Raw genomic sequence first — 24,663 nt, 5'->3', positions numbered from 1 at the left:
AGATAAAAGTCAATATGTGACTACAAATTACTTAAAACCCACAAGCTAAGTTCTACCTTCAGAAAACAAATGGTGGAACCAAATTAAGAACGGAGCTGAGTTTGTTACAAACTAACTAATAGTTAGTAGTAGTAGTAGTCCTAGCATGAACTGTCTTTCCTGTTTAAATAAGAACTTTAGCCTTTTCTCCAACTTTTTTTTCAGAGGACTCTGATGCATGTGTTTAAAGGGAGAGCTCTGCGGGGTGTTTGAGTTGGCTGCATGCGTGACCACATGTGCCTCTGGGCCCATCTGCAACGATTATTTATTTACACGCTGTGATGCTTAACCCCGAGCAGGCAAGGGCATCCCAAACCTCAGCAATAGCAGGACAGGACGAACTCTGTACGTTCCCTGCTTCTCTTTAAACTTGACGCTAATCCATCCTCCGTACCTCCCTCAGTCATACTCTGAGCCCTCTTGATTCTTCCCAGACGTCACTGTTGACATTCTCAAGGCTCCAAAGGCAAGAAAAATGAGCCGCTGCCTCCTAAAATTACTTTTTTGCAGTTGGCAAATTACAGAATAACACTAAATAGATGGTGGTTAAGAGGTAGTGTCATCTAGGGGTGACACGAAAACACTAGGCTTAGGGTTATGCTGTACAAAACACTGGAAGTAACTAACAAACAGCTTCTTACCAGATGAAAAATGTCAAAATAAAGTTTAGACACAAAGTTTATCATTGACACGGCTAGATTTTAAACTATAGTCGGATATATTTTTATTGCATTTGCAACCATTTTAGTTGCAAGTAGTTTAGTATGGGGTTTTCTTTCTTGCATGCAAAGTTTAAGGCCTAAAATATTGGACAGAAAGATATAACACATATAAAGACCGGCTTTATCTCTCACGGATGACCTGACTCTCTGTTATCAGTGCTTCATCAGGGTTCTTGAGAACAGGGTGATGTGAGTCTGTGTGGAGAGGTTTAAGTGTGTAAAAGGTCTGCCATCCCTCCTAAATGATAATCATTAGCTGCGTTTCCCTTTAAATGGGCCGTGCTAAATTAAACTAAAAGCAAACCCATCATTTTACCTACAAATGGAAGTTTTATCAGAAAACTAATCAGGAAAAAATCACTGGAAACAGCGAGATCGCAAAACGAACATAATAAATGCTGGCATTTTTGTTGTTTACTGAAACCCAAGCATCGTTGTTTTACCACAGGTTTACGATAAAAAGTGATACGTTGATCATAGTGAATTAATTTGTGTCAAAATTGCACATTAGTCACACAGAAATAAAGCGGTTTATCGTTATTTCACAAAAGAAAGAGGACACACTTACTTACTTATTCAGTCACGTCTGTTTCTGTTTATTTGTTACAGGACATATTTACATCACATTTAGAAAGAATGATAATTTCTATAAATATGCCACCAAAAATACGACCTGAGGAGCTTTAGCACTCTCTCCCCATATAGTTATATTTTCAGTCAGAGAAACAGAGGAAGCTCCAAAAAAAAAAAAAAAAAAGTTGCTTTATTTTATGATAGGCTATGCAGAGCTAAATATGGATATCAGACAGTCCGGTAAGAGACGAGACGTACTGACGGATAAAATAAAAACATGATTGTGAAAGCCTTTATGATTTGTCTGATTTCTTCTAGCGGTCATATTTACCATATTTACTATGGTAATGGTTAGCGCGCAGTCCTTTGCATCGCGTAACGTATAAATATTGTTTTGCCTTATACGGTGATCAGAATCCACATCGGATCACAAACAGAAGGTATTCAAACATGAAAGTGAGTTTGGAGCTAAAGTGATTTTAAAAGTCTTTAATGCTGATGTTAGCTGGTATATGGAATCATCCGGCGCTGCCGTCTCCTGACTCAGGGAAACTCTGCCTCTGTTCGTAACCACTCCTCAAGCCCGAGTTGGCCCGCTTTGGACCAAGGTATTCGCCGGGCCAAAAAACCCTGACCATTGGCTCAGAGGAAGCCCCGGCGAGGCCCGATCAAGCCCCAGAAGTGACAGTGGAAATGCGACTGGCCCTGGCACGCACTGGCATGCAAAAGTGGAAACGCGGCTACTATTAGCTGGGCCAGTTGTTCACCTTTATCTCCGTTCACAGGCAATGTTTTGCCGGTAATGCTGCAGTGATCATCTCAGGGGAACTGCTGGGGATAGTGTACAACAAATTACTTGGCTCAGTTTCCTCTTGCTTTGTGTTTCATTTTTCCCCATTTTTTTCTAAGCTGCATATGAAATGTAGAGTATGTAGTTTAACTGACAGCCTGACGCATCTCATAGTGCTCAGGGCTGGCTGATAGTTTTGCAATCAGAGGAATCTTCAGTTTGAAGTAAAAGCCATTGTTGTCAAGTAAATTGTAGATGCTAAAAAGTTCAATGCAGTAAAATACACGGTAAGAAATAATAATGTCTTGTTTTCTTCCATGATCACTGTATGTGATGGCACAAACGAAACGTTAAAACGATTCATTGAAATGTATGGTGATGGACATTGAAATATAGCTGATTTCCAGAATCGGATTGAACTTCCCAAGTCTGTATATTTGATGTTAAGGTTTAATCCAGAGAGAGGCCACCGTGACGATTTTGTGACGGTGGCAACTGCCATGGAATAAGTTCAAGCCGTAGATGATAAGTGCCGTGCCACATGTACTAACCACTAGAAGCAAGAACAACAAAAGTGTTTCTTGAGTGAGCTCACCAGGGGATCTTCTCACCCTCTGTATAGAGACCTGGAAGTGTTTTACTGGGGAAGACTGAACGTACACAATAGTCTAACTGATCCTAGTTTTTGGAACAATGGTCTAGGGAAGGAAGTGCAATAAGGGGCCTATCCCAAGTCCTTGAAAGCCTGGCTGCTTTCGATGGGGCCTGTGTCAACAGACCCCCCACCTAATCTCGCCAAGGGTCACACTCGCTTTTGCACCCTCTGTCCCCTGCTCTAACAATCCCTCCGTCTATGCGGACACCCCCTCTTCCCTCCCCACCTCTGGTTTGGGATAGCACAAACCGGAAAAGTGGCTCACAAAGGGAAGTGTATTCTTCCATGAAGAAAACAACGTGTAAACAAAGAAGACCACCAAAGACACGGTAGGTGAACTGAAATGGGTTTGTCTTTGCCCGCTGGTGCAGAAGTGCACTGCGCCTCCCTGTCTCTCGTTGTGCACGGTATCAATGTGCGCTTTACAAGAGCTAGAAAGATGACCAAAACAATGTAGATGGGTTGGAATTTGGTGTCATTATGTAACTTGAGACTGGTTAAGAGAAAGAGCTTGACGGTGAGAGGGATGATGCATTTGCCCTGATCAGTGTCTAAGATTTCTGTCTGTAGATGATCCCAGATGTTCACTGAAGTGCTGGAGGAAGTCTTGATTACAGGATATATATGGATGTTACCTTAAGTAAATTCTAGGGCTACTTTAGGAAGCCTAATTCCTTCTTCCTATGATCTCATGCTTCCGGTGACATAATCAAGCAAGTGCTAAGAAAATATGTATACTATATGGCCAAACTTATTTTGTAGTGTACTTGGTTTTTGCAATTCGTTTTCTGCAGGGCTCTGAAACAACCTAGTTTTGTGAGCAAGATGATATGGTACAAAAATACAGAGGGGTAGCTGTCGCCAGCCTCATTTACACAGCCGATAAGAGGACCAGTAGAAGTGCATTTCTCCTTCTCCAAACATGTAATCTCCCAGCACTGCAAGCGTTCCATCGTCAGGTCAAGAGGACTCGAATGGAGCTGTGAACTTCCTGGAATCTGCCACCTCTGGCTTTCTGTTGAAATTCTTCAGGCCTCAAACATTTGAAACAGCCACAGATGCTAGGCAGTCCAGCCCTTCCTTTTGACTGCTTTCTTTCTGTTTAATCAAGAAGTAGCCATTACCGAAGAGGAAGGTTGCCAGTCATTAAACCATTGTTCAGTGGTCATGACTGCTCAGGGCGGGTTGGTGTGCAGGAAGGAGCCGGTGTATGGAAATCAAACATTTAGCTGAAGGATCAAAGCCACACTTGATGACGGTTTGTTAGATACAGTAGCAGCTGTGAGTGCAACCTAAGGGAAAAGTAAGAATCTCCAAAAGCTTCTCCAAAACTGTTTTCCAATTCATTTTTTGAGACCGTCCATCTACTGCACCTGCATGTTCTGGAATAAAACGCACAGTGATACCTTTACCAAATAGGTCAGGGGCGTCCAGTCCTGTTCCTGCTGGTTCAATTTCCTGCAGAATTTAGCTCCAACATATCTGCCTGAAAATTTCTACTGACCCTGAAGACCTTTCTTACAGCCACCATAGTGTTCGGTTGAAATTTTGGCCATACATTGTACTAAGTAACGCTCCATGACAAAAATGTGATCATTGTTATGTTATATGGCAGGGGTGCCCAATCCTGCTCCTGCCGATCGACTGTCCTGCACAGTTCATCTCCAACCCTAATCAAACACACCTGAAGCAACCAATTAAGGTCTTCAGGATCACTTGAAAATTAAAGGCAGGTGTGTTTGATTAGGGTTGGAGATGAACTATGCAGGACAGTCGATCGGCAGGAGCAGGATTGGGCACCCCTGTTATATGGTATGCAAAACTAGCGAACTAGCGATATACAGCTTGCAGCAATACTGCCATGCGTAGATGCAAATTTTATCATTAATAATGATTTACATCTGTAAGTTTCATTAGAAGTACACGTGTAGCGAAGCCTGACCACTTTTTCAAATGCACTCAAACTAACCGAATGAACCAAAATCAGACATAAAATAGACTCTTGGGTTTCCAGCTTTTATCTTTAACTGCTGTGCCAGCGCAACTCATCAGTCATAAAGTTCTCATTCGTAGACCTGTCCGCATGTTTCTGAGTGCGTGCAGCAAAACTCAGTCTAGAATTTAAGCCATCAATTCTAGACCATAGCCGTTTTGGTTTGACTACCTGTGCAACAAAGCCTGTGATATTTTAATATGGTTGCACAATCTATCTGTGTGACTCCAGCTAGAGTAAAATCATAAGCCATGCTTTTCCTTTGGGTGTGTATGTTTACAGCTTGGCTCCAACACGTTGTCAGTTATAGTAGTGAAAGGCGTTGGCTGTTCTTTTGTAGATGAACATATAATTGTGTACTTTTGATATAAGCAGTGGTTGTCTAAATTTAGTGCTGTCTTTTTTTTTTTTTTTTACAAAATACTTCACAAAAACAAGCAGAAACCTGAAGTCTGCATTGCAGTTCAAGAGCTAAATTCTAAATTGTGCAGAGTTGAGCTAAAATGGCCAAATGCATTCTTGTGGCGGAAAACCCTTTCTGCTTTATGCCTGCCACTTTTAGCATTAAAAATAAGTAGTTATTCTAAGCCTTACCAGTGTGGTAACCGAAGAGGAGGTGCTTTTTCTTGCTCATAAACGACATTAAAAATAACTTGAACAAATGTTTAGCAGATGAACGTTTTAGAAGGTGTGTTTTTTTTTAGCACGACCGGTGTAGTCCGGTTCACATACAAGTGACTCTTTTTAGCAGGTTCTTTTTAATGAATTGGTCAAAAAGACTCAAATCAGGCAGACACAAATCAGCTCCCTCAAAAGTGAATGGAATTGTTAACCTAAGCAAATGAACGATTCTGGTTCAGATTGTTTTCCATTCTTTAAGGAAGAGCTCTTCACTTCAAAGCTTCTCATTATGTATGGAAGGTAACTAGGTTTCATTCAGACCATGTCGATTAACCGCTCCTGTGGATTGAGGTTATAGAGCTTGACTTCAAAGGTTTTTTGTGTGTTTTGGTCACTCATGGCTGTGACAGCTTCATAATAAGGAAGGGGCGATGGATCATCACTGTGACACCACATCGTGGGTGTATCCAGTGTCTGTGTTCTAGGTCCAATTCTATCCCAATGCCCCCTTGTCTTGAACTTTGACCTCACCGAACTGGGAATACAAACAGTCGATTCACCTTTAGGCGGACACTGTGGTTCCTATGACGTTCCTGTGGTCTGGTTAAATTGTTCTGTCATTACTCGGGAAGGATTTGGAAGTACAAAATGAAAGCTGGTGTAAAAACAGAACATGTAGATTGAATAATGAAACAAAATATAATATAGGAGCATGGAAAAGAATTCAGGCCACATTTCCAAGTGTAAATTAAGGCTGGGCAATGTGGCTAAAAATGATATCTCCAAATCTTCGTACCTTCTGACAATAATTAACATCTCTGAAAATGATTTCAGTGTATCAACAAACTAGCCATGCATTTCACTTTCAGAAGAAGTTTTTAGAAGCTAAATAGTAAAAAAACAGACATAATTTTACAAACCTTCTGTCAACATTTTGAGGGATGTGGGCAATCAGGGTTTTGGCATATTGGCTTATGGTCTTCAGACACTGTCCATGTGCTACAGTGAAGAATTGTCTCCCTTAAGGGCAACCATTGCTGAAGATCAAAGACTCCGAGATCACTATTGAGTGGTCTCTCATTTTCCATTCTCCTGCCAGTTTAACGCCCCCTGAGCTGGCCATTGAGGTCAGGCAGAGGTCAGAGGTTAATGAAGTGCCCTTTATTGTTCACAGGAAGAGACAGTGTTATTTAGTGCTGTATCTCCTAGTAAGCTAACAGGAAACCCCAGAGGTCCTCAGACCATCTCATCAGTCTGGATCCCAGACGCCCTCCTGGGCTCTAATGGGAAAGACCCATTTAGCATGAATTTATGAACCTGAAAGTTAAAGGTGCAGTCATTTCTGCACCGCTAGTGGCACCAAAATATATCTGTCTAATAACCACCTACAAACTATCAGGAACACTCTTAACAACTGCCTTGCAGAAATCTAGCGTCCACTCATAATACGTCTATTTTTCCAGAGCAACCACTCGACACATTAGCAACTACCTAGCAAGGCCTACAAACACTTCAAACCCTACGTAATGCTCTCTTCAAACTATCCAATTTTTCTGACTTTTTTAGTTACAGGTTGTTGTAAAATTCAAGTGAATATGTCTGTGTTTCTGTACGTGGGACCTGGTTGCTGATCCTGTGTATTGATGAGAGTCTATTAGAGATCATCACACATTACACAGCGTACCGTGAATAAAAGACAGCCTGTCAACACGCAGCCCTCTCATTTGCTTCATGTGGCATATCAGCCGTGAGTCTTTAGGATGGACTCAGGACAACTCGAGAACCAGACCGAATCATTGGAGATTTACAGCCACGCTGGTGTGATGCAATTGGTGATAGTTGAAATACTAGCCAGACCAAATAGTAAAACTATAATTGGGCTCCTTGCTTTCAAGTCATTAGTATCAGTTCACCATCAGATCTAAACCACTATGACTTTCTTTACACTGTACACAACTCCAGGTTGTGTCTCATTTTTGATGCAAATCTCAACCCTAGCGTCTTGTTTTGCTTCAAAAGTGTACTTTTTCTATTGACTTTCTTCATGTGAAGCTGACGTCTGTGTACTTTATCTTGTGTTGTAGAGTTACTGGGCTCCACCAAGAGGCTGAACATCAACTATCAGGATCCAGACGGGTGAGTCATTTGTTCTGTTGTGGGTGAATCTCATAAGGACGTGTCCAGGTCAGGACACAGGGATACTGAAGTGCAGAGTCAGTGAACACTTTCACAGCATTTTTTTTAATCTTTATATTTATCTCACAGCCTCGCGTTCCCTGAGAGTGTCAGTGTGATCGTGTTCATGCATGTTGACTTCCTGTGTGATGCATCATGATTAGTTTTGAAATTGACAAGGACAAGCTTTTGGGAAGTTGTTGAATCACATCAGCACACTCGTGGTACCGTCTTTAGCTAAAATGCTGTAAATGTCCTCTCCACACACCTCTAACCTCTCTGTTTGTTCTCTGACAGACCACTGAATAATAACTCGGCCGTGTCTTCATCCATCTTTGCTGAAATGATCATGTCTGGCCAACTGCATATACACACTAAGTGCACTATGAGCTATTAGCCTGTGTTTATAAGACTAGATCCCTTACCTGTGGTTCGTCTTAAACTGACCAAGTATCGTTGCTCCCACAGTCCATTAAAGCATGCTATGTCAACAGTGTCTTTGAGATAAGATGGGCCTCTCTCAGGGCTGTAAAACGGTACATTGACCTCATATATTTAAGTCGAGACTTTGGTGACATTTAGGTGCTTGTTTTTTGGGTCGCCCCCCCTCCACCTCTCTGTCGTAAAGAAGAGAAAGGGGGGTGGGCCAGTCGAGGGGTCAGAGATGGCCATTCGTGGACAAGGACCGTGACGAATTCGATAGGAGTGTTTACAAAGCACCGAACAGCCATTATTGAGGTCGGATGGGAAAGGCAAAAGGAAAACATTGAATGATGGATGGAGATTTATGGGAGTTGTTGAGTGCTGATCTATGCTTTCTTGTGTAGCTGGTGTGAACAAATCTGCCACTATATGGCATTTTAAATGGATAACCAGAAATATTACTTTTGGATTAGACTGGCTGACGTCTCAGGTCTTTAAAGCGGTCCACTCTTAGTTTGAACAAGATGCATCAGTCACGTTGTTTTATTGTGTTCGGTTAAGTTGCCATGGTATCTACTGACCGGCTTTTGTTATATAACATCTCTATCCAATGGAAACTTACTGACAGAAGAGGAAAACAGGAAAATGGTTGAAAGGATGTAGTTGAACTCACTCAGAGTGTGTGTAACACAGTCATGCAGAGACCTGTATCACTTATTAATGGGAATAAAATGCATAGACTCACCCATGTGTAGGCAGAGGAATCTGAATCTTACGAAATCTTCAACATATGATCATTTCAGCAACATATGAACACATTTCATAATAAAACATGCAAAAAAAACATAATAATTTATCTATTACGCCATCCTGTCTAAAAACAATCTCTTCACACTTATACAAAAAATGTGGGTCATACTACTCTCCAAAATCATAAAAATGAGAAAAAATATTTTTATGTATTACATTATTATTTATACATTTTATAAAGAAAATGAAGCAATTTTTTTAGGACCATTAGGATTTTTTGCTGTATGAAAATGTATTACAATTATACAGAGCCCTGCACATGCAATAAAAAAAATATGTATATTGTGGCCATGAATGAACAAATAGTTCCCACAACTTGCTAATATGTCAGCACGTTTTACTAATTCGTTCCCTTGTTGTTTAAATTAAATCATGATCGCAATATAATCATTTGTTCCATTGTTTTAGTTCAATCAAAATGGGTGAACGAATTAGTACAACGTGGCCATGATTTACTAAAATGAGAGAACGAATGATTAAAGGCACAGTATGTAAGTTTCGCCGCTAAATATTGCTCATTCAAACCAAAAACAAAGGCGTAGCTTGATGAGTGTGGAATCATGGGAGTGTCGTCTTCACCTCCACAGCCGATGGAAAGCAATCCGTCGGGACTCAGGCAGAAATCATGTTCATGGATGAGCGAGTGTATTCAAGTTTTATTAACGCTACTGTGGTGTGAAGCAGGACGGGGGCGAGAGCCTGGGACATTTTACATTGTTGTTTTTGTTATTCTTAAATGCCACTAACTCTCATTTCATTTTGATGTTAATGTTTATTTTACGAATAAAGTTACGGTTAAAGTTACGATTAACGTTCGCCTCATTCATCCCTGAACCTGAACTTTATTACAGTTACGTTTGATCACTTAAATTCACATTATTTTATTTTTATAAAATAATTTATCATTTTAATTTTATAATTATTCTAAAGAAAAGTGCTGAATTGCTACAGGTCACTTTATGTTTACGGATTAAAATTATGAGGTAATGCAGCGCTGTTTTATTTGGTCAAAACAATAAAATACATTTGAGTGTGTTGAAAGTTATAACTTTACTCTGTGCGTTCGCTCTCTGACTGGCATGAGGCACATGTTGCTGCTGCAGGAATCTAGATCAATATAAGAATATTATATTAATAAAAGCTGGATGATTGTGTTGCTAAATGGCATGCAACTCATTTTAAGATGTATTGTAAGGTGGAGAAAATGCTGTATTACTGTTACTACAAATAAAGCTCTTTCTGATTATGCTATGTTAGCCACTTGACAAAATAGTGTTGTCTCTGATGCATGAAAACGCAAGAAAACGAGAGTTTCAAACAATAAGACTAACCGTGTTGAGATGTATAACAATGATTCGTTTTCTGTCTATAAAAATATCCAAACAGTTCCTCATCTGTCTAATAAAACATAATGTTTTAAAGATTCGCTGGTGTTTCCGTGGTTTCTACAGAAGTAAACCAGAAATCGAGTGTAGCGTGGATATGACATCATTGACAGACGACGCAATAACACGGTCCGTTACACTGGTTAAAATAGCTGATTTCTCTGGGTTTAAACATTGTTGGAAACATTTGGGATAATGTAAGTACACAAGTCAACAAAATACAGTATATAACATTGTTCTAGTGGTTTTTGGATATTTTAATCCAAAATTCTTACATATTGTGCCTTTAATTTGTGGCCACGATATATATATATATATATATATTTTTTTGTCTGCATATCATGTGCAGGGCTCCATATAATAAACATAAAATCACATTTCTCACCAAATTTTCAAGACTGTAATGAGTAAATAAATAAGTAAATATTTAAATATATATAATATAAAATAATATCCACTATATTGTAAAAGGTGTTACAGTTTGTTATGTATTTATATAATGCCAAAAAAAAAAAAGTGTTTTTAATAATACAGTCATTAGAATGAGATAATGAGAATCACAACTGAGGATAATGAAAATAAAAATAAAAAGTCATTGTGGCAATGAGAATTTTTGGTCAGAATGTGCTTAGTTATTATTAAAAAAAAAACTTAATAGTGATAAAATAGTCTTCATTTACTCTATGCTACACTATTTTGTTTTGATTTTGGTCCTGAACATGCATTCGTCAGATACACCCATCTAAACTATGTTGGAGTTGCAACACTGTTGGGAAAGCCCTTGTTTCTGCATGCCACCTAATGATGACCTCAGCGTGCATCATAAACTGTACTTTTTGATTGTGAAAGTTTGCAATAGTTTTGCATGCTCAGGTCTGTTAGTAAAAGTAAAAAAAAAAAAAAAAAAAAAAAATTAAATGCTTGTTTGGGTGGTGGTGGTGGGGGGTTCCAGCAAATAATAGTGGTGTAGCACTGAAGGTTTTGCTTGTCTGTGAGACAAATTAGTATTTGAGCCGCCTTTGACTTTCTGGGGAACTGTTGGGATTTGTATGGGGGGCGTTTCCATGGCAAACGTCCTGGAATGTGTGTGAATGAATGGCCAGGCCGGTGTGAGAGGGACTCTTTGGAGCCCTGTCCTTTGTCCACCCAGGGCCGCGCTGCCAGTACGCATCAAATCCGTCCTGACATCCCGCGAAATGAAGGCGAAAGTGGACAGGGCTTGTAACACAAGACCCTCGCTGAGTTCTGGGAACTTTTCCGAATTGTGTGTTTGTGGGTAAATCAACAACTGCTCGATATCGCTGCGGGCAGTCATCGGACTGTCTGACCCGCTCTTGATATTTCCTGGGGTGCAAAACTCTGTTTTTGTCTGGTGTGATTGCGAAATGCAGCCAAATCTTGTAACTGATGAAGAACATGGTAGAACATGATTCCAATTAATCGCAGAAGTTTCATTGTATGTTTGAAACATTTTAAGGATTAAGTGCAGTATTAATCCCTTATTGACATTTTAATTGTTGTTGAATGTGTTTACAGTGTTCTGAAGGTTTAGAAACAGCTTTAGGGTGTACCTGTACTAACATATTCCCTTAAATGTTTATTGTGGGCAAGGCTTAACATTAAGGATGGCCCAAGGCTAGATGACAGTACTCACACTTGTCCTGTCGGGCCAGTGCTGCATTTTCACAAAATTTTGTTTGTTTGTTTTTATAACATTTGGTTTTCTGTCATGTATCCAAAATTGTTGCTAATTCTGCTCATTTAAATATAATGTTGTTTTATGTTTGTTTTGTTTTTTTTTGTTTTTTTTTTGTAGCCATTCAAATTTATTTATATATTTTAATATATTTCATGTATTATACTTTTAATATGTAAATAATAAGTTACATTTTTTGTGTGACTGGGTCAGTGAAAATGTTGGAAGGGCAAGTTGAGCTGCTGTCCTGACTGGGACTGCAGAAATTGAAAATATTAGCATCTACCCTATAGCTCTTCATGGCACATTAATGTGTGAAGAAGCGATGTCCATTTTATGAAGAAAATATTCTTTTGAGTCAGATCTTTTGAATGATTTGCTTCTTCTGGTTCTGGTGGATAGGGTGAATTGTTCACAAATCTGGTTCTCAACTCAATGGTCCAGTTTTTAGCAGCCCACTTTTATGATCATTTGATGGTGGTTTTGCATTGTTTTTAGGCTTGAAAGTTTGAGTCCCCATTCATTGTAATTAAATGGAAAAGAATAACCAGCACATTCATCAGATACTTCATATGAACTCTAACAACATGAGGCTGAGTAAATAATGACAGTATTTACTGTGCATGCCCCCTAATCATCAATGTCATTTCATATTTGGTTATATTGTTGATTCAGGCTAGCATGAATTTCATCCCGGTTCCCTGGTAAAGTGGGCGTCCACTCTAGATCCACTGATTAAGAGAGATGAAACAACCTCTCTCTACAACAACACATCTCTCCTCAGAGCTCCCAGTTTCTTTTCGTTTTTTCATAGAAAGCTGATGGAAGTGTGTGTGGACGTGTGGAAGAGAAGAGTGCAGTCTTCTGTTCTCAAGAGAGAGAGCTCTTTCACAACACAGGTTTCTTTCACCATCTACATCACCTCGCAGGGCTCTCAGGCCCGGCCATCAGTGGGTCAGGTAGAGGTACAAAGAAAGACAGCACAGGGGAGTGATTGTGCCATCTTACCCAGAGCCCTACACCTCACAACCCGACCCACACGGAACATGCAGACGTTTCATGCACTGTTATTGGGATGAAATCTGCGTCCTTCCGTGGAATGAATACAAATGTGGGTAAAGTGCATTAAACACAACTGAGAGTACCACATGAAAGTGTTATCAAATAAATGCACATTATCCGATGACCCCTATGATGGTGGTTCCAATGCTGCGTAAAATTGGGTTCTGCGGGCACATGACCTGTGTGGGCTTGCTCATGACACAGCCAGGTAGGGATGGGCGATATCTTATCGTTTGCGATATACCGCTGAAAATTCTCCCCACGATAAAAATATGTCTCCTCGCGATAATAACGATAAGTCTAGTTGATGACGTAGTTTTGTGCGTGCCCGATTCACTGTTCACGTGCGTAGTGAAGCATGGCGGAAGGCGGACGTGAGGCTGAGGAGAAGCTTGTTGTTAAGCGAGGAGCTACCTCCACAATTTGGAACTGGTTTGGTTACAGAAAATCAGAAAGCGGGAAGCGGCATATGAGGCGCCGGACTGGACAAAAGCGAAATGAACTGCGCGAGCGAGCTACAGTGCGCGAGAGAGACCGAGTGTGTCTGCGCGCGCGAGCGAAAGTGCGCGAGAGAGACCGAGTGTGTCTGCACGCGCGAGCGACAGTGCGCGAGAGAGACCGAGTGTGTCTGCGCGCGCGAGCGAAAGTGCGCGAGAGAGACCGAGTGTGTCTGCGCGCGAGAGAGACCGAGTGTGTCTGCTCACCTCACGCGAGCAGGGCTTATATGCTCCGAGAACGGACACTGCACGGACACTGCACTAGTGATATAAAACACACACACACACACACACACACACACACACACACACACACACACACACACACACACACACACACACACACACACACACACACAGGTCTGTTAACTTAAGCAATACTTTTAAAAAGGTAGTCTAATATTTTTCTGACTAACAAATTACTGACACAGTAAAGGGTAGATTTAAATAAATAAAAACGAAATTTAAATAAATAAAAACGAAATTTAAATAAATAAATAAAAAACGAAATTTAAATAAATAAAAACGAAATTTAAATAAAGAAATTGAAAAAAATAAAGAGAAAAAAAAATGGAATTAAACAAAACACAACACAACTTAAACATAACAATCTGATATTTTACAGAAGAAAATAATTTATCGTCATGTGTATCGTTACCGCAATAAATACCTGAAATTATCGTGATAAATTTTTTAGGCCATATCGCCCATCCCTACAGCCAGGGCCTGAACTGACTCTCTTCCTCTCCTCAGACACAAATGTCCCAGTTGTGAGGCTGACGTTGCCCTCCTCAGATTCAGATGTTATGCCTATTGCTTTGTGCCATGGAGCCTCTGGCAGTCTCCATTTCCTGCCGTAACCTGCCCTCTTGTTGTAGTGCCGTGGAATGTTCTCCGACTGTGGAGATTTTTGTGCAATAATTGTGTATAATGATCTCTACTTTAATAGAATCTTTTTATTGGTAAAATACCAGAACCGGTGGAATGTTTTTCTGGGACTTTCATGCAAAGGATCAATGTAGAATTTGGTACAGGGATTGTTCCTTTGGAGCAGGGACCCAGCAGCAAACTTCTGGTTTCTAGTCCTGAGTTTTAACCACTATGCCACATCACCCCCTTTCATCCACCATTGTTCATTTTCAAACCTTCACAGCTGTCACTCCATTTCTCATGAGTGTCGAGAACGTCCGCGGTGAAGACACTTACCGCGTCTCAGCTGATTTACATCCGAGCGTTTCCGCTTAGCACGGCAAACTATGTGTCCTGTGTGATTCAACACAATGTGAGAGTTTGACTCCAGCTTGTGATTCAGAGGGTAGAAAGCCCTTGCAAAGATCCATCTCTTCAAAGGCACAGTCGGAAAAGTGTTTTCCCTCAGCTGGAGTCTCAGTGCGTTCATGAAAATAATCAACTTTAGCCATCATATTTATCCAGTCTGATCCGTTTCCACTCTACTGGTCTGTACTGTTCCATTTCACATCTAATAGAAACAGCTGTCTGCTCCAAGAAGCTAGTCTGAGGTCATGGGTTCAGGAAATGAATGGCTCCTTTGGCTAACCCCATTTGGATTCTTATTGAGTAAAAGCATCTGATCCTCTACTTTTAGTGTGATCAAATGTTGGGCCAAATTATCTGCATTGCAAAGTAGACCGCATAAGATGTTTCTCAATGATTCTTGATAAGATGAGTCAGGCATGTTGTGGGTCAAGGTAAAATTTCCAGACTGATGCTGCAGGCATCTAGAAATGTAGGATTTGTTTCTTGTCCAAGACTTCCAAACACTTGTGAGCTGCCCATATAGGCAGCTTTTTAAGGCTTTGTAGGCACTCAGACACCAAGTCTGTTCCCAAAGATCAGCAGCATGATTGCTCTGCCTTTTAAGACACCTTCTTTTGGCAAATTTCGAAAGCAGCGTTTCATATATTCTTTACAAAGAAGGGTTGAGTCTCTTAAAGTGTCCCGAAAGGGTCCTTCACAAGGTTCAGTTTCCGGGGCAATAGTGCCTGGAATACACTACATGACTTTTCTGAACAGATTTTAAAACACTATGCATCATACACTTGCCGACTTTATAAATACTTACAAAGGAAAACTGAGCATCATACACTAAATGACACACACTACCAGACTATCAAGTCGTTCCGAACGCAACAAACACAGAAATGTGCGCCTTGTTGCTGGAAGACGCATGACAAATGACAACAATATGTGTTCTAAAATTGGCTTAAAATATCAAACATGTTTAAGATCCTCTAACTAGATGGAATCAAAGTCTGAAGCTAAAACATCAGAGTCTGTACTTTTCTGTGAAATCTGTCAACTCAAACGGACAAAATGTTCAGACTGGCTCTGACTCGGAAACTAGCGTTGACTCGTCCAGACTGCAAATTGATTCAAAAGTTGTTTAGTGTAATCGAGTGTATCTATGTAGGTAACTGATAGAAGGGCGACTCTATCAGTAGTTGGTTTTCCAACAGAGCTTGCCTCTCAGGCATAAGAGCAACATGTCATAATCAAAGGTCATTGTTTTAGTAATGACTGCCAAGCTGTGTCTTGACATTTAAGTATATTAAGGGGAAAAAATTGTAGGCTATTCAGCCACCGGTGCACAGATTATTCCAAAAGCACTACAGTAATGTTGTACTTGCCAAATAAAACTCGGCTCATTCTTAATGGGGCCACTTGTGCCTCAAGTGACAGCTTCCCCTCCTAAAAGTGATATGTTTGCAGTAATGGCTGTGGGTGAGGACTTCACTAAGACAAGATTCTGGAAGGAGATTTACGTCCGGGACGTCTGAAGTGTTTGAGGAGGGGTGTTTGAAGACAGCCCTGTTACTCTTCTGTTATAGGATTTCTTTTGTTTCGGCATGTCCTAGCAAAATACATCCGCCCCAGACAGGTAGCATTTCAATTTGTCATGCATTTCAGTAAACGTCAGATCATATGAGGGCGTCTGTGCCCAGAGGACATAGTTTTTTATTGCCTGAGCTTGTGCTGAATTGAATATATCTCCCCCTTGTCGCCCTGATTCTTTTTTTGTCTCATGAAACCTTGTAAATTTCAGACTTTAGTCTCTAATTGTGCCACAGCTTGAGCAATACGAGGCACTTTTACAAGACATTGGTTTGTTGGCAATCTAACATGTACTGGAGTTTTTTATTTTTCCATTCTCTTTATGACCACACATGGCCTCAAGTGTGGAATGATGAGAGTCTAACTGTGAGCTTTGGGATCAAATTAAGCTGATAAAAGTTATTGAGGGGCTTCTTTATTATTTGGCTGTAACCTGCATCTTTCCCAAAAGTACTGTACCTTAGTTTTCTTTTCTACTGTACCTTCTTTTTTGCTTTTCCCAACACTCTCTCCATCTCTTTTTAAAGTTTTCAGTTTTTTTTCTTCTCCACCCAGGTTTTCAGCGTTGCATCATGCTGCTCTCACGGGCACTACGGAGTTGCTCTCCCTGCTGTTGGAGGCTCAGGCTGTTGTGGACATCAAGGATAGCAACGGTTAGACCTGCCTCCTCATTAACACCAAGAATAATGACTACAAAATAACGATAACTATAGAGGGTATGCATGTGACGTCACCGTCGGCAGGAGTGACTGTGGTTACGCCCACTGAGAGACAGCGACAAACACACAAAACGCATCTAAAATGGGAAAGAGCTTTGAGATTGACCGTACAAACAGATTTGACAAGAAATCTGAGGTATATTTTTACAGACTGCCGAAAGCTACAGAAAAGAGAAGCAAATGGATCGCTGCAATTCACAGGAACAACTGGACTCCAGGCAGCGAATCGTAGATTTGCAGTTATCATTTTGTGTCTATATGCTGAATTTTGGGGTAAACTCATACCCTATATATTGTATTCTTATAAATTATGTCACTTTAAATGCTCACGCTCTTTAAACAGGGTGGATTCTGATTGGCTGTCAATGTTTTTATCGCTCATCAGCTGGAAATGTCCAATGACATTATTTCTGTGTGTTGTAACTTGTTATCGTTTTAGTTGTGGTGTGGACTCTGCTATTCTTTTAGACTGGGTAAACCCAGCCTGATCTCTCTGCGATTTGATTTCGCCCTGCAGACTCCCCAGACTAATGTTCAATCTTAAAAGATTGAGCTTGGTCTGGTGATAGCCAGACTACTATTCTTTAACATTTAGACCCATTTTTTAAACTATATCTTTATCGGTATCATTATAGTCATCGTCCTTGGTGTGAACAAGCCTCAACACATGAATTAAATTGGAGACATTTCTTACATTTTGCTCAGTCTTGTACACAGCTCACAGAACTCTGAGTCAGAGGTTGAATTTTGTATGTTTTGTTCTGCAGGGATGCGGCCACTGCATTACGCAGCATGGCAGGGTAAAGCTGACTCGGTGCTCATGCTGCTGAGATCAGGGGCTGCGGTGAACAACGGGTCGCACGACGGCCAGATTCCACTGCACCTGGCCGCTCAGTACGGACACCATGAGGTGGTGCGTATCCATTAGCCCCCACTCAGATGCTGGTATCAGACACGTCACAAACACGTCACAAAAACAAACGGCAGAGCAGTTATCACTCTAGCATCAATGGGCCGACCTGACATTATTCAATGTTTTTTTTTCTATTGAAAATCTTTCCATAATTACTTTGTTTAAAAATTTGGTTCCAAAAGCCAGCCCAGTCAGCCCTACAGAGCAAACTGGCCAGTCCATCCCTGTTTGAGAAGCCGTGTTGTTGGATACAGCACCTGCAAATCATCTGACATCAGCTCACTGAAATGCAAAGAAATATGATATCTGCGTTTCGACATCAACTAGTGACCCCAGATTGTTTTCTTTTTGTGTGTATGTACAGTATTAGTGAGGGATAAAGATAATCTGCCTGTTTTCATGATTATTTTCTGTCTCTTGTAACAAGTTGGATAGTTCAGAACCAACATAATTCATCTATTCTTTCTCTCTCTCTCTGTTTATCAGTCTGAGATGTTGTTGCAGCACCAGTCGAACCCGTGCGTGCTAAATAAGGCTAAGAAGACTCCTCTGGATCTGGCCTGTGAGTTTGGCCGGGTGAAGGTCAGTCATCTAATCTCTGTTAATTTCTAGCTTGTTTATGAGCATTCTTCATGTGGGATGTCATTCGTTACATCACTGTCACTATGACTACTACTGTGATCTCATAAATTCTGTTATCTGATGTGCGGTTGAATCTCACAGTCTGATAAGAACATGTCCAGTAGGGCTGGAGAAATTGAGATTTTTTTTATTTCAAATGGAGATCACGATTCTCCCATGATTCTACATAGACAACTAAACATAATAACATGGGATTTACTAGAGGTTCTGATACAAGTATTGAACACTTTACAAGTACTGAAAGAATTTAGAGTATCTAGAGGTTAAAAAACAAAACTGCATGCATTTTGTGGAAGAACAACATTCACCACTAGGCTTAAAGGCACAATATGTATCTTTTTTGCTTTAAAAATAGCAAAAATCACTATATCTATGTTATATATTTTTTTTAGTTGTGTACTTACATTATCCTGACTGTTTCCAACAACTTTCAAACCAGGAGAAATTTGTAATTTAATTCGAGAAACATCCCGTTTCTTTATTTCCGTTTTGTCGCCGTCTATGGCGTTGTATCCGCGTTGTCCCTGGTTTCCGCTCGTATTGTCATAGCAACCAGAGCTATGAACCAGAGCCCTCTGGTAGTAACCAAACAAAGCGACTGACGCGGACAACTTTGTAGTTCGCAATGTCTATTTGCACGCTGTTGTTGTTTCGTTCAAACATTATGGACCATGGCAAGCAGACTTTGGATACAAAAGGAGAACTAAAACGAGAATCAATATCAGCGCGGTGTTTTCGAGATGCCTAGAGCTCCCATAGACAGTATATAAACGAGAGCTCCACGTCCGAGACTTCGACCGCTCCTACATGTAACGTTACTTTATTAAACAGGTGAGCACATTTACATGAAACTAATCAATGTTATATAGTTCAACAATGATAAAATGTTAGAATATGATCTGTATGTTATTCTAATGTTGATCTAGCTTACTGCTAGTCTCATACAGACAAACTAACACATACATTTCAACACATTCAAATGCAGTTTAGTGTGCTAGTGTAATGTTAGACCAAGTGAAACAGCGCTGCGTTACCTCACAAGTTTAATTTGTCTAATAAACTGACCTGTGACTGTGAGTAGTAATTCTGCACTCGTGTAGTTCGGTAGAATGAAATGTCCATATTCCTTTTATATCCGCGGGACTCGCGTCGCGTGTGGAGCTGATACCTGTCTCTTAGCAATCCCGACCTGCTTCATATCACAGTCATGATTAAAGCATCGATGTATTCAGTCATCCATAAACATTATTAGATCGGTCGGCTTGACGTTGACGACAAGATCCATAATTCTTAGCAAATGTTGCGTCATCAAACTACGCCTTTGTTATTGTAAATAGGTTAGCGACCCCTAGTGGCGAAAAATTCCATACTGTCCGTTTAAGAGATATAACCGGTTTCGATGGAAAGGATCTCAGGCTGACTAGCTGAAGACGTTACTGTAGCTTTACCCATTAATGGACACTGTACTTCCTTGAAAATAAGTTCCAGCACAGCGCTACAACAACCATAATGACATGACCCTTCACAATAATGCTTTACAATGAAGAGAGCTGCATATGGCAGTTTATCTGTTCAATAAAATACTTTACTCCTGTTGAGTGATAAAAACACCATCATCTCTGCATCGCTTTTACAACATTTCAAACCCCTTCAGTTCTCACCATCTCCGAAAATCTGAGCCAATGTTGATTCTTGTTTTATTACGAGCTCTGTCTCGATCTCTTTTTGCCAGCAGACTCTCCACAAAAACTACTGTCAGGATTTACTAAAGACACGACGTGAAAAATTAGCGCTGAAAAGGCTAAAACCTCAGGCTGAAAAACCTCTGACCTTATTGCATATGCATTTGTAGGAGTTTCCCTTTCAGGCGCAAAATGTATGGGAGGAAAATATTTAAATGAATCACACAAGGTAATTTACCAAGGTTTGCGCTCGTCAATTTACTGGTATTTGCTCCATTATTTACCGCCCAAAAAAGCATGTCTTAACCCAGACACTAATTTGCTCTGCTCTTGGTAGATTGCGTTGGTCATTATACAAATTATCCAGCTGTGTCTGTGTTCTTTAATTTGCACATCGTCAGTAGAGCAAACACAGAACTTTCCACTCCCATCATTGCTTTTATGGGATTGCGCTCTCACACTAATTTGCCCTGTTTTGTAAATCTGGCCCTTACCACTCCCACACCATACACACGTCAAAGTAGCCGGAGCAACTTTTCTCTATTAATGGATATGACGACATGCATGGGCGAGTGACATATGTATGCAATTTCGGTTACACTTTATTTTAAGGTGTCATTGTTACAATGTATTATATACTGTATATATAAGTACTGAGTAATATTAATCAACTACATGTACTTACTATAGGGAAGGATTTGGTTAAGGGTTAGTTGCATGTAATTATGCATAATTTACTGTTATTACTTTGTACATGTAACATATGTAACAAGGACACTGTAAAATAACCGCAATTTCCCATGAAAACTGTCCCGACAGGTTTAAAATATAAACACTAACAGCCTTATCAAAGTGAATCAGGGTAAGACAAAAACATGTTTTGGAAGAGGGATTTATGATGTGCTGACTCATTATTTACATTTGGTAAATTATTAACAAAAAATGTCACATGGTACATCCAAAATATAAATTGACAGCTTTCGTGAGAAAAGAGCATCATATCGTGGAGATACTGTACCTGTGTGCATGCAATACAATTCATTTTCCTCTTTTCTCTCTTTCTGCCCTGACTGTGATTTGAAATTTCCTGTCTGTCTTTGTGTGTCATTCATTCACTCAGTGAATATGAGCTCAGAGCTTAGTTTTACATGTTCTCGCACACACATGCCCAGTGGTGTTTGATTTCAGTTCAGCTGTGTATTTAGGCCTTTTGGAGGTGTTACATTAAGGGCAGTGTGTGTATGTGTGGTATTTAATCAGCTGCTGTATTGAGGTATCAGGGTGCGGCTGAAGCAACTGGATCATGTCTTTCTCTCTCACCCTGCTCAGTGCTTCTGCTTAGGGTGTGCCTTTAAACACGTACAGCATCTTCAACACGACAAATGATTGCTTTCAATGCGTGCTCAATAAAGTCAACACGAGCACTTTATTACTACCTGTCAAAAGTGTAGTATATCTACTCAATATGTGTAACTTTATAATAATTATAACTTTATAAGTACTGTTTTCTGCATTTTTGCCATGAAAACTATGACATAAAATGGAAGAATTTAATTACCAAATTATTGATTTTGCTCAAAGAAGCTTTTACTCGATTTTACTTTTTAAACAGTTTTTCCATGCATGGTCCACTTCACTCCACAGTATCCCATAATCCCCAGTGCAAGACAAGTCTGACACTTGGCTGACGCTCAAATCGCAGAAATCAGTTGAAACTTCTCCTCAGCTCTATTAGTTTGTGGCCCAGATGTTTTGGGGTGTTAATGGTCACTGGGACACATTAGCATGAGCTCATCCTCACCTGTGAGACCACTGAGAGCCAACACAAGAGACCTCTGCGCGCTCAAGTGTGTGTGTGTGTGTTCTAATAACCACATTTAATCTCTTCTTTAACACCATTTTTCAGCTTTCTTTAAAACTTTCGTCTCTCAATTCAGTTTTAGCATAAAAAAATATACATATGAATTTGGATTTACTTCGCAACGTTAAAAAAATGATGTTCTATAAGTATGAATGTGTGTAGTATGAATGAAATTGGGACGTACTACATCCGCCGTGTTGTCACAGAATCTCACCGGAAGTCATCTGGGGACTCTTCGCCGACTCTTTTATGTGTACTGTGAATTTGGACATAATACTTTTTTTGGCATACTATTTTTCACATACTATAGTAGGGAAGTATTCGATTTCGGACACAACATACATTAGTTAAAAGTGTTTGTAGCTTAACTGTGTACATTTTATTCTGTTTAATGCCACAGTTTATGTAAGAATGGTTTTGTTTAAGAATTTATTATGATTGTGCTTTAGGAATGAGGCTTATTGAGAATAGTACAAAATGTGTAAATAAATACTGTTGTGATGTTAATGGAGTAAATAATACTTACTAAAGTAATTTTGTCAAATACAATAAAACAATTTTATTGTAAAAATTATATTTTAGTATTATTTATACACTGTTATAGTGTTTATTCATATTTAAAACATGTTTTTGTTATGTGCTATTGTTATTTTCTTATTAATATTTGGCTTTAATTAACTGTTATTTTAGTTTTAGAACTACAATTTAAACTTATTTCAATTAGTTGACAAGACATCATTTCTCATTTGTAAGTTTTATTTTTTAGGTTTTTCATAATTTTGTATATTTTCTTGTAATTCAGCATTGATTTAATTATTGAAAATGATGTTTAACAGTTTTAGTTTTAGTCATCTATAACAACACTGGTGCAGAATATGCTAATGATCTCGGTCTCTCTTGTAGGTGGCTCAGCTGTTGTTGAGCAGTAATATGGTTGCGTCTCTATTAGAGGGGGATCGGAAAGACTCTTCGGACTCAAACTGTAACACTCCTCTACATCTCGCCGCACGCAACGGACACAAGGATGTCATCTGGTGAGCTCTTGAATAACTTGTGTGTGTGTGTGTGACGCATCTGTAGACATCAGTCTCAGCTGTGTCGGCTGTCCTGTCTCTCTGGAGAGCTGCATGTGTGTCAGCTCTGTTGTGTGTTTAATGCATTGACGCAGCATTTCATTCTTGGCTGATTTCAGTGTTAGTGCAGAAACACAGCTGATATATTGTAAAAATGACCCTTATAAAAAATTCTGATGAGATGAGCCACATTCAAAACTGATATGTAAACCTTTGAACATAAGTTCAATTCTGTAATATTGATTTTCCTCAGTTGATTTGACATATTTCTCAAACTGAATGTAGATGCTCTCAAAACAATTAACACAGCTAACTAAACACACTCTTATGTTGGCAAAACAGTTCAATATTCACTGCATAATGAAACACTGCATGTTATTCTAGTAATGCATTTATCAAAAATAAATACTATCAGCAAAAAACAGTTTTTGCTATCGTCACGCATTACAACATGCTTCTATCATGCTTCACAACACGTCACTCTTTATAACATGCTTATATCATGTTTCAAAAAACACTTATGTCACTCTTTACAACATGTTTATATCATGCTTCACAACATGCTTACGTCACTCTTTACAACATGCTCATATCATGCTTCACAACATGCTTACGTCACTCTTTACAACATGCTCATATCATGCTTCACAACATGCTCAGATCATGCTTCACAACATGCTTACGACACTCTTTACAACATGCTTGCGTCACTCTTCACAACTTGCTCATATCATGCTTCACAACATGCTCATATCATGCTTCACAACATGCTTACGACACTCTTTACAACATGCTCATATCATGCTTCACAACATGCTTACGTCACTCTTTACAACATGCTCATATCATGCTTCACAACATGCTTACGTCACTCTTTACAACATGCTCATATCATGCTTCACAACATGCTCAGATCATGCTTCACAACATGCTTACGACACTCTTTACAACATGCTTGCGTCACTCTTCACAACTTGCTCATATCATGCTTCACAACATGCTCATATCATGCTTCACAACATGCTTACGACACTCTTTACAACATGCTCATATCATGCTTCACAACATGCTTACGTCACTCTTTACACCATGCTTGCGTCACTCTTTACAACATGCTTGCGTCACTCTTTACAACATGCTCATATCATGCTTCACAACATGCTTACGACACTCTTTACAACATGTTTGCGTCACTCTTTACAACATGCTCATATCATGCTTCACAACATGCTTCACAACATGCTTACGACACTCTTTACAACATGCTCATATCATGCTTCACAACATGCTTGCGTCACTCTTTACAATATGCTCATATCATGCTTCACAACATGCTCATATCATGCTTCTCAACATGCTCATATCATGCTTCACAACATGCTCATATCATGCTTCACAACATGCTTGCGTCACTCTTTACAACATGCTTGCGTCACTCTTTACAACATGCTCATATCATGCTTCACAACATGCTTACGA

At 39.7% G+C, this 24,663-nt stretch overlaps 1 protein-coding gene across 4 annotated transcripts in view; it reads left to right on the top strand.

Moving 5' to 3' along the window:
- Positions 1-24,663, top strand: part of LOC309510052 (CASK interacting protein 2) — a 74,369-nt gene that overhangs the window by 26,615 nt on the left and 23,091 nt on the right. For all 4 annotated transcript variants that reach the window (XM_082185019.1, XM_082185018.1, XM_082185021.1 and 1 more), the window contains exons 3-7: positions 7,478-7,529; positions 16,850-16,947; positions 17,781-17,926; positions 18,413-18,508; positions 23,015-23,145. In XM_082185019.1, the coding sequence (XP_082041145.1) occupies positions 7,478-7,529; positions 16,850-16,947; positions 17,781-17,926; positions 18,413-18,508; positions 23,015-23,145 (523 nt within the window). The remainder of the gene's footprint in view (positions 1-7,477; positions 7,530-16,849; positions 16,948-17,780; positions 17,927-18,412; positions 18,509-23,014; positions 23,146-24,663) is intronic.

The sequence above is a fragment of the Leuciscus leuciscus genome (genome assembly GCF_965113295.1).
Source record: "Leuciscus leuciscus genome assembly, chromosome: 1".
NCBI classification, from domain to species: Eukaryota; Metazoa; Chordata; class Actinopteri; order Cypriniformes; family Leuciscidae; genus Leuciscus; species Leuciscus leuciscus.
The sequence above is the reverse complement of the archived record's forward strand: the minus strand, read 5'-3'. Positions and strand labels throughout refer to the sequence as shown.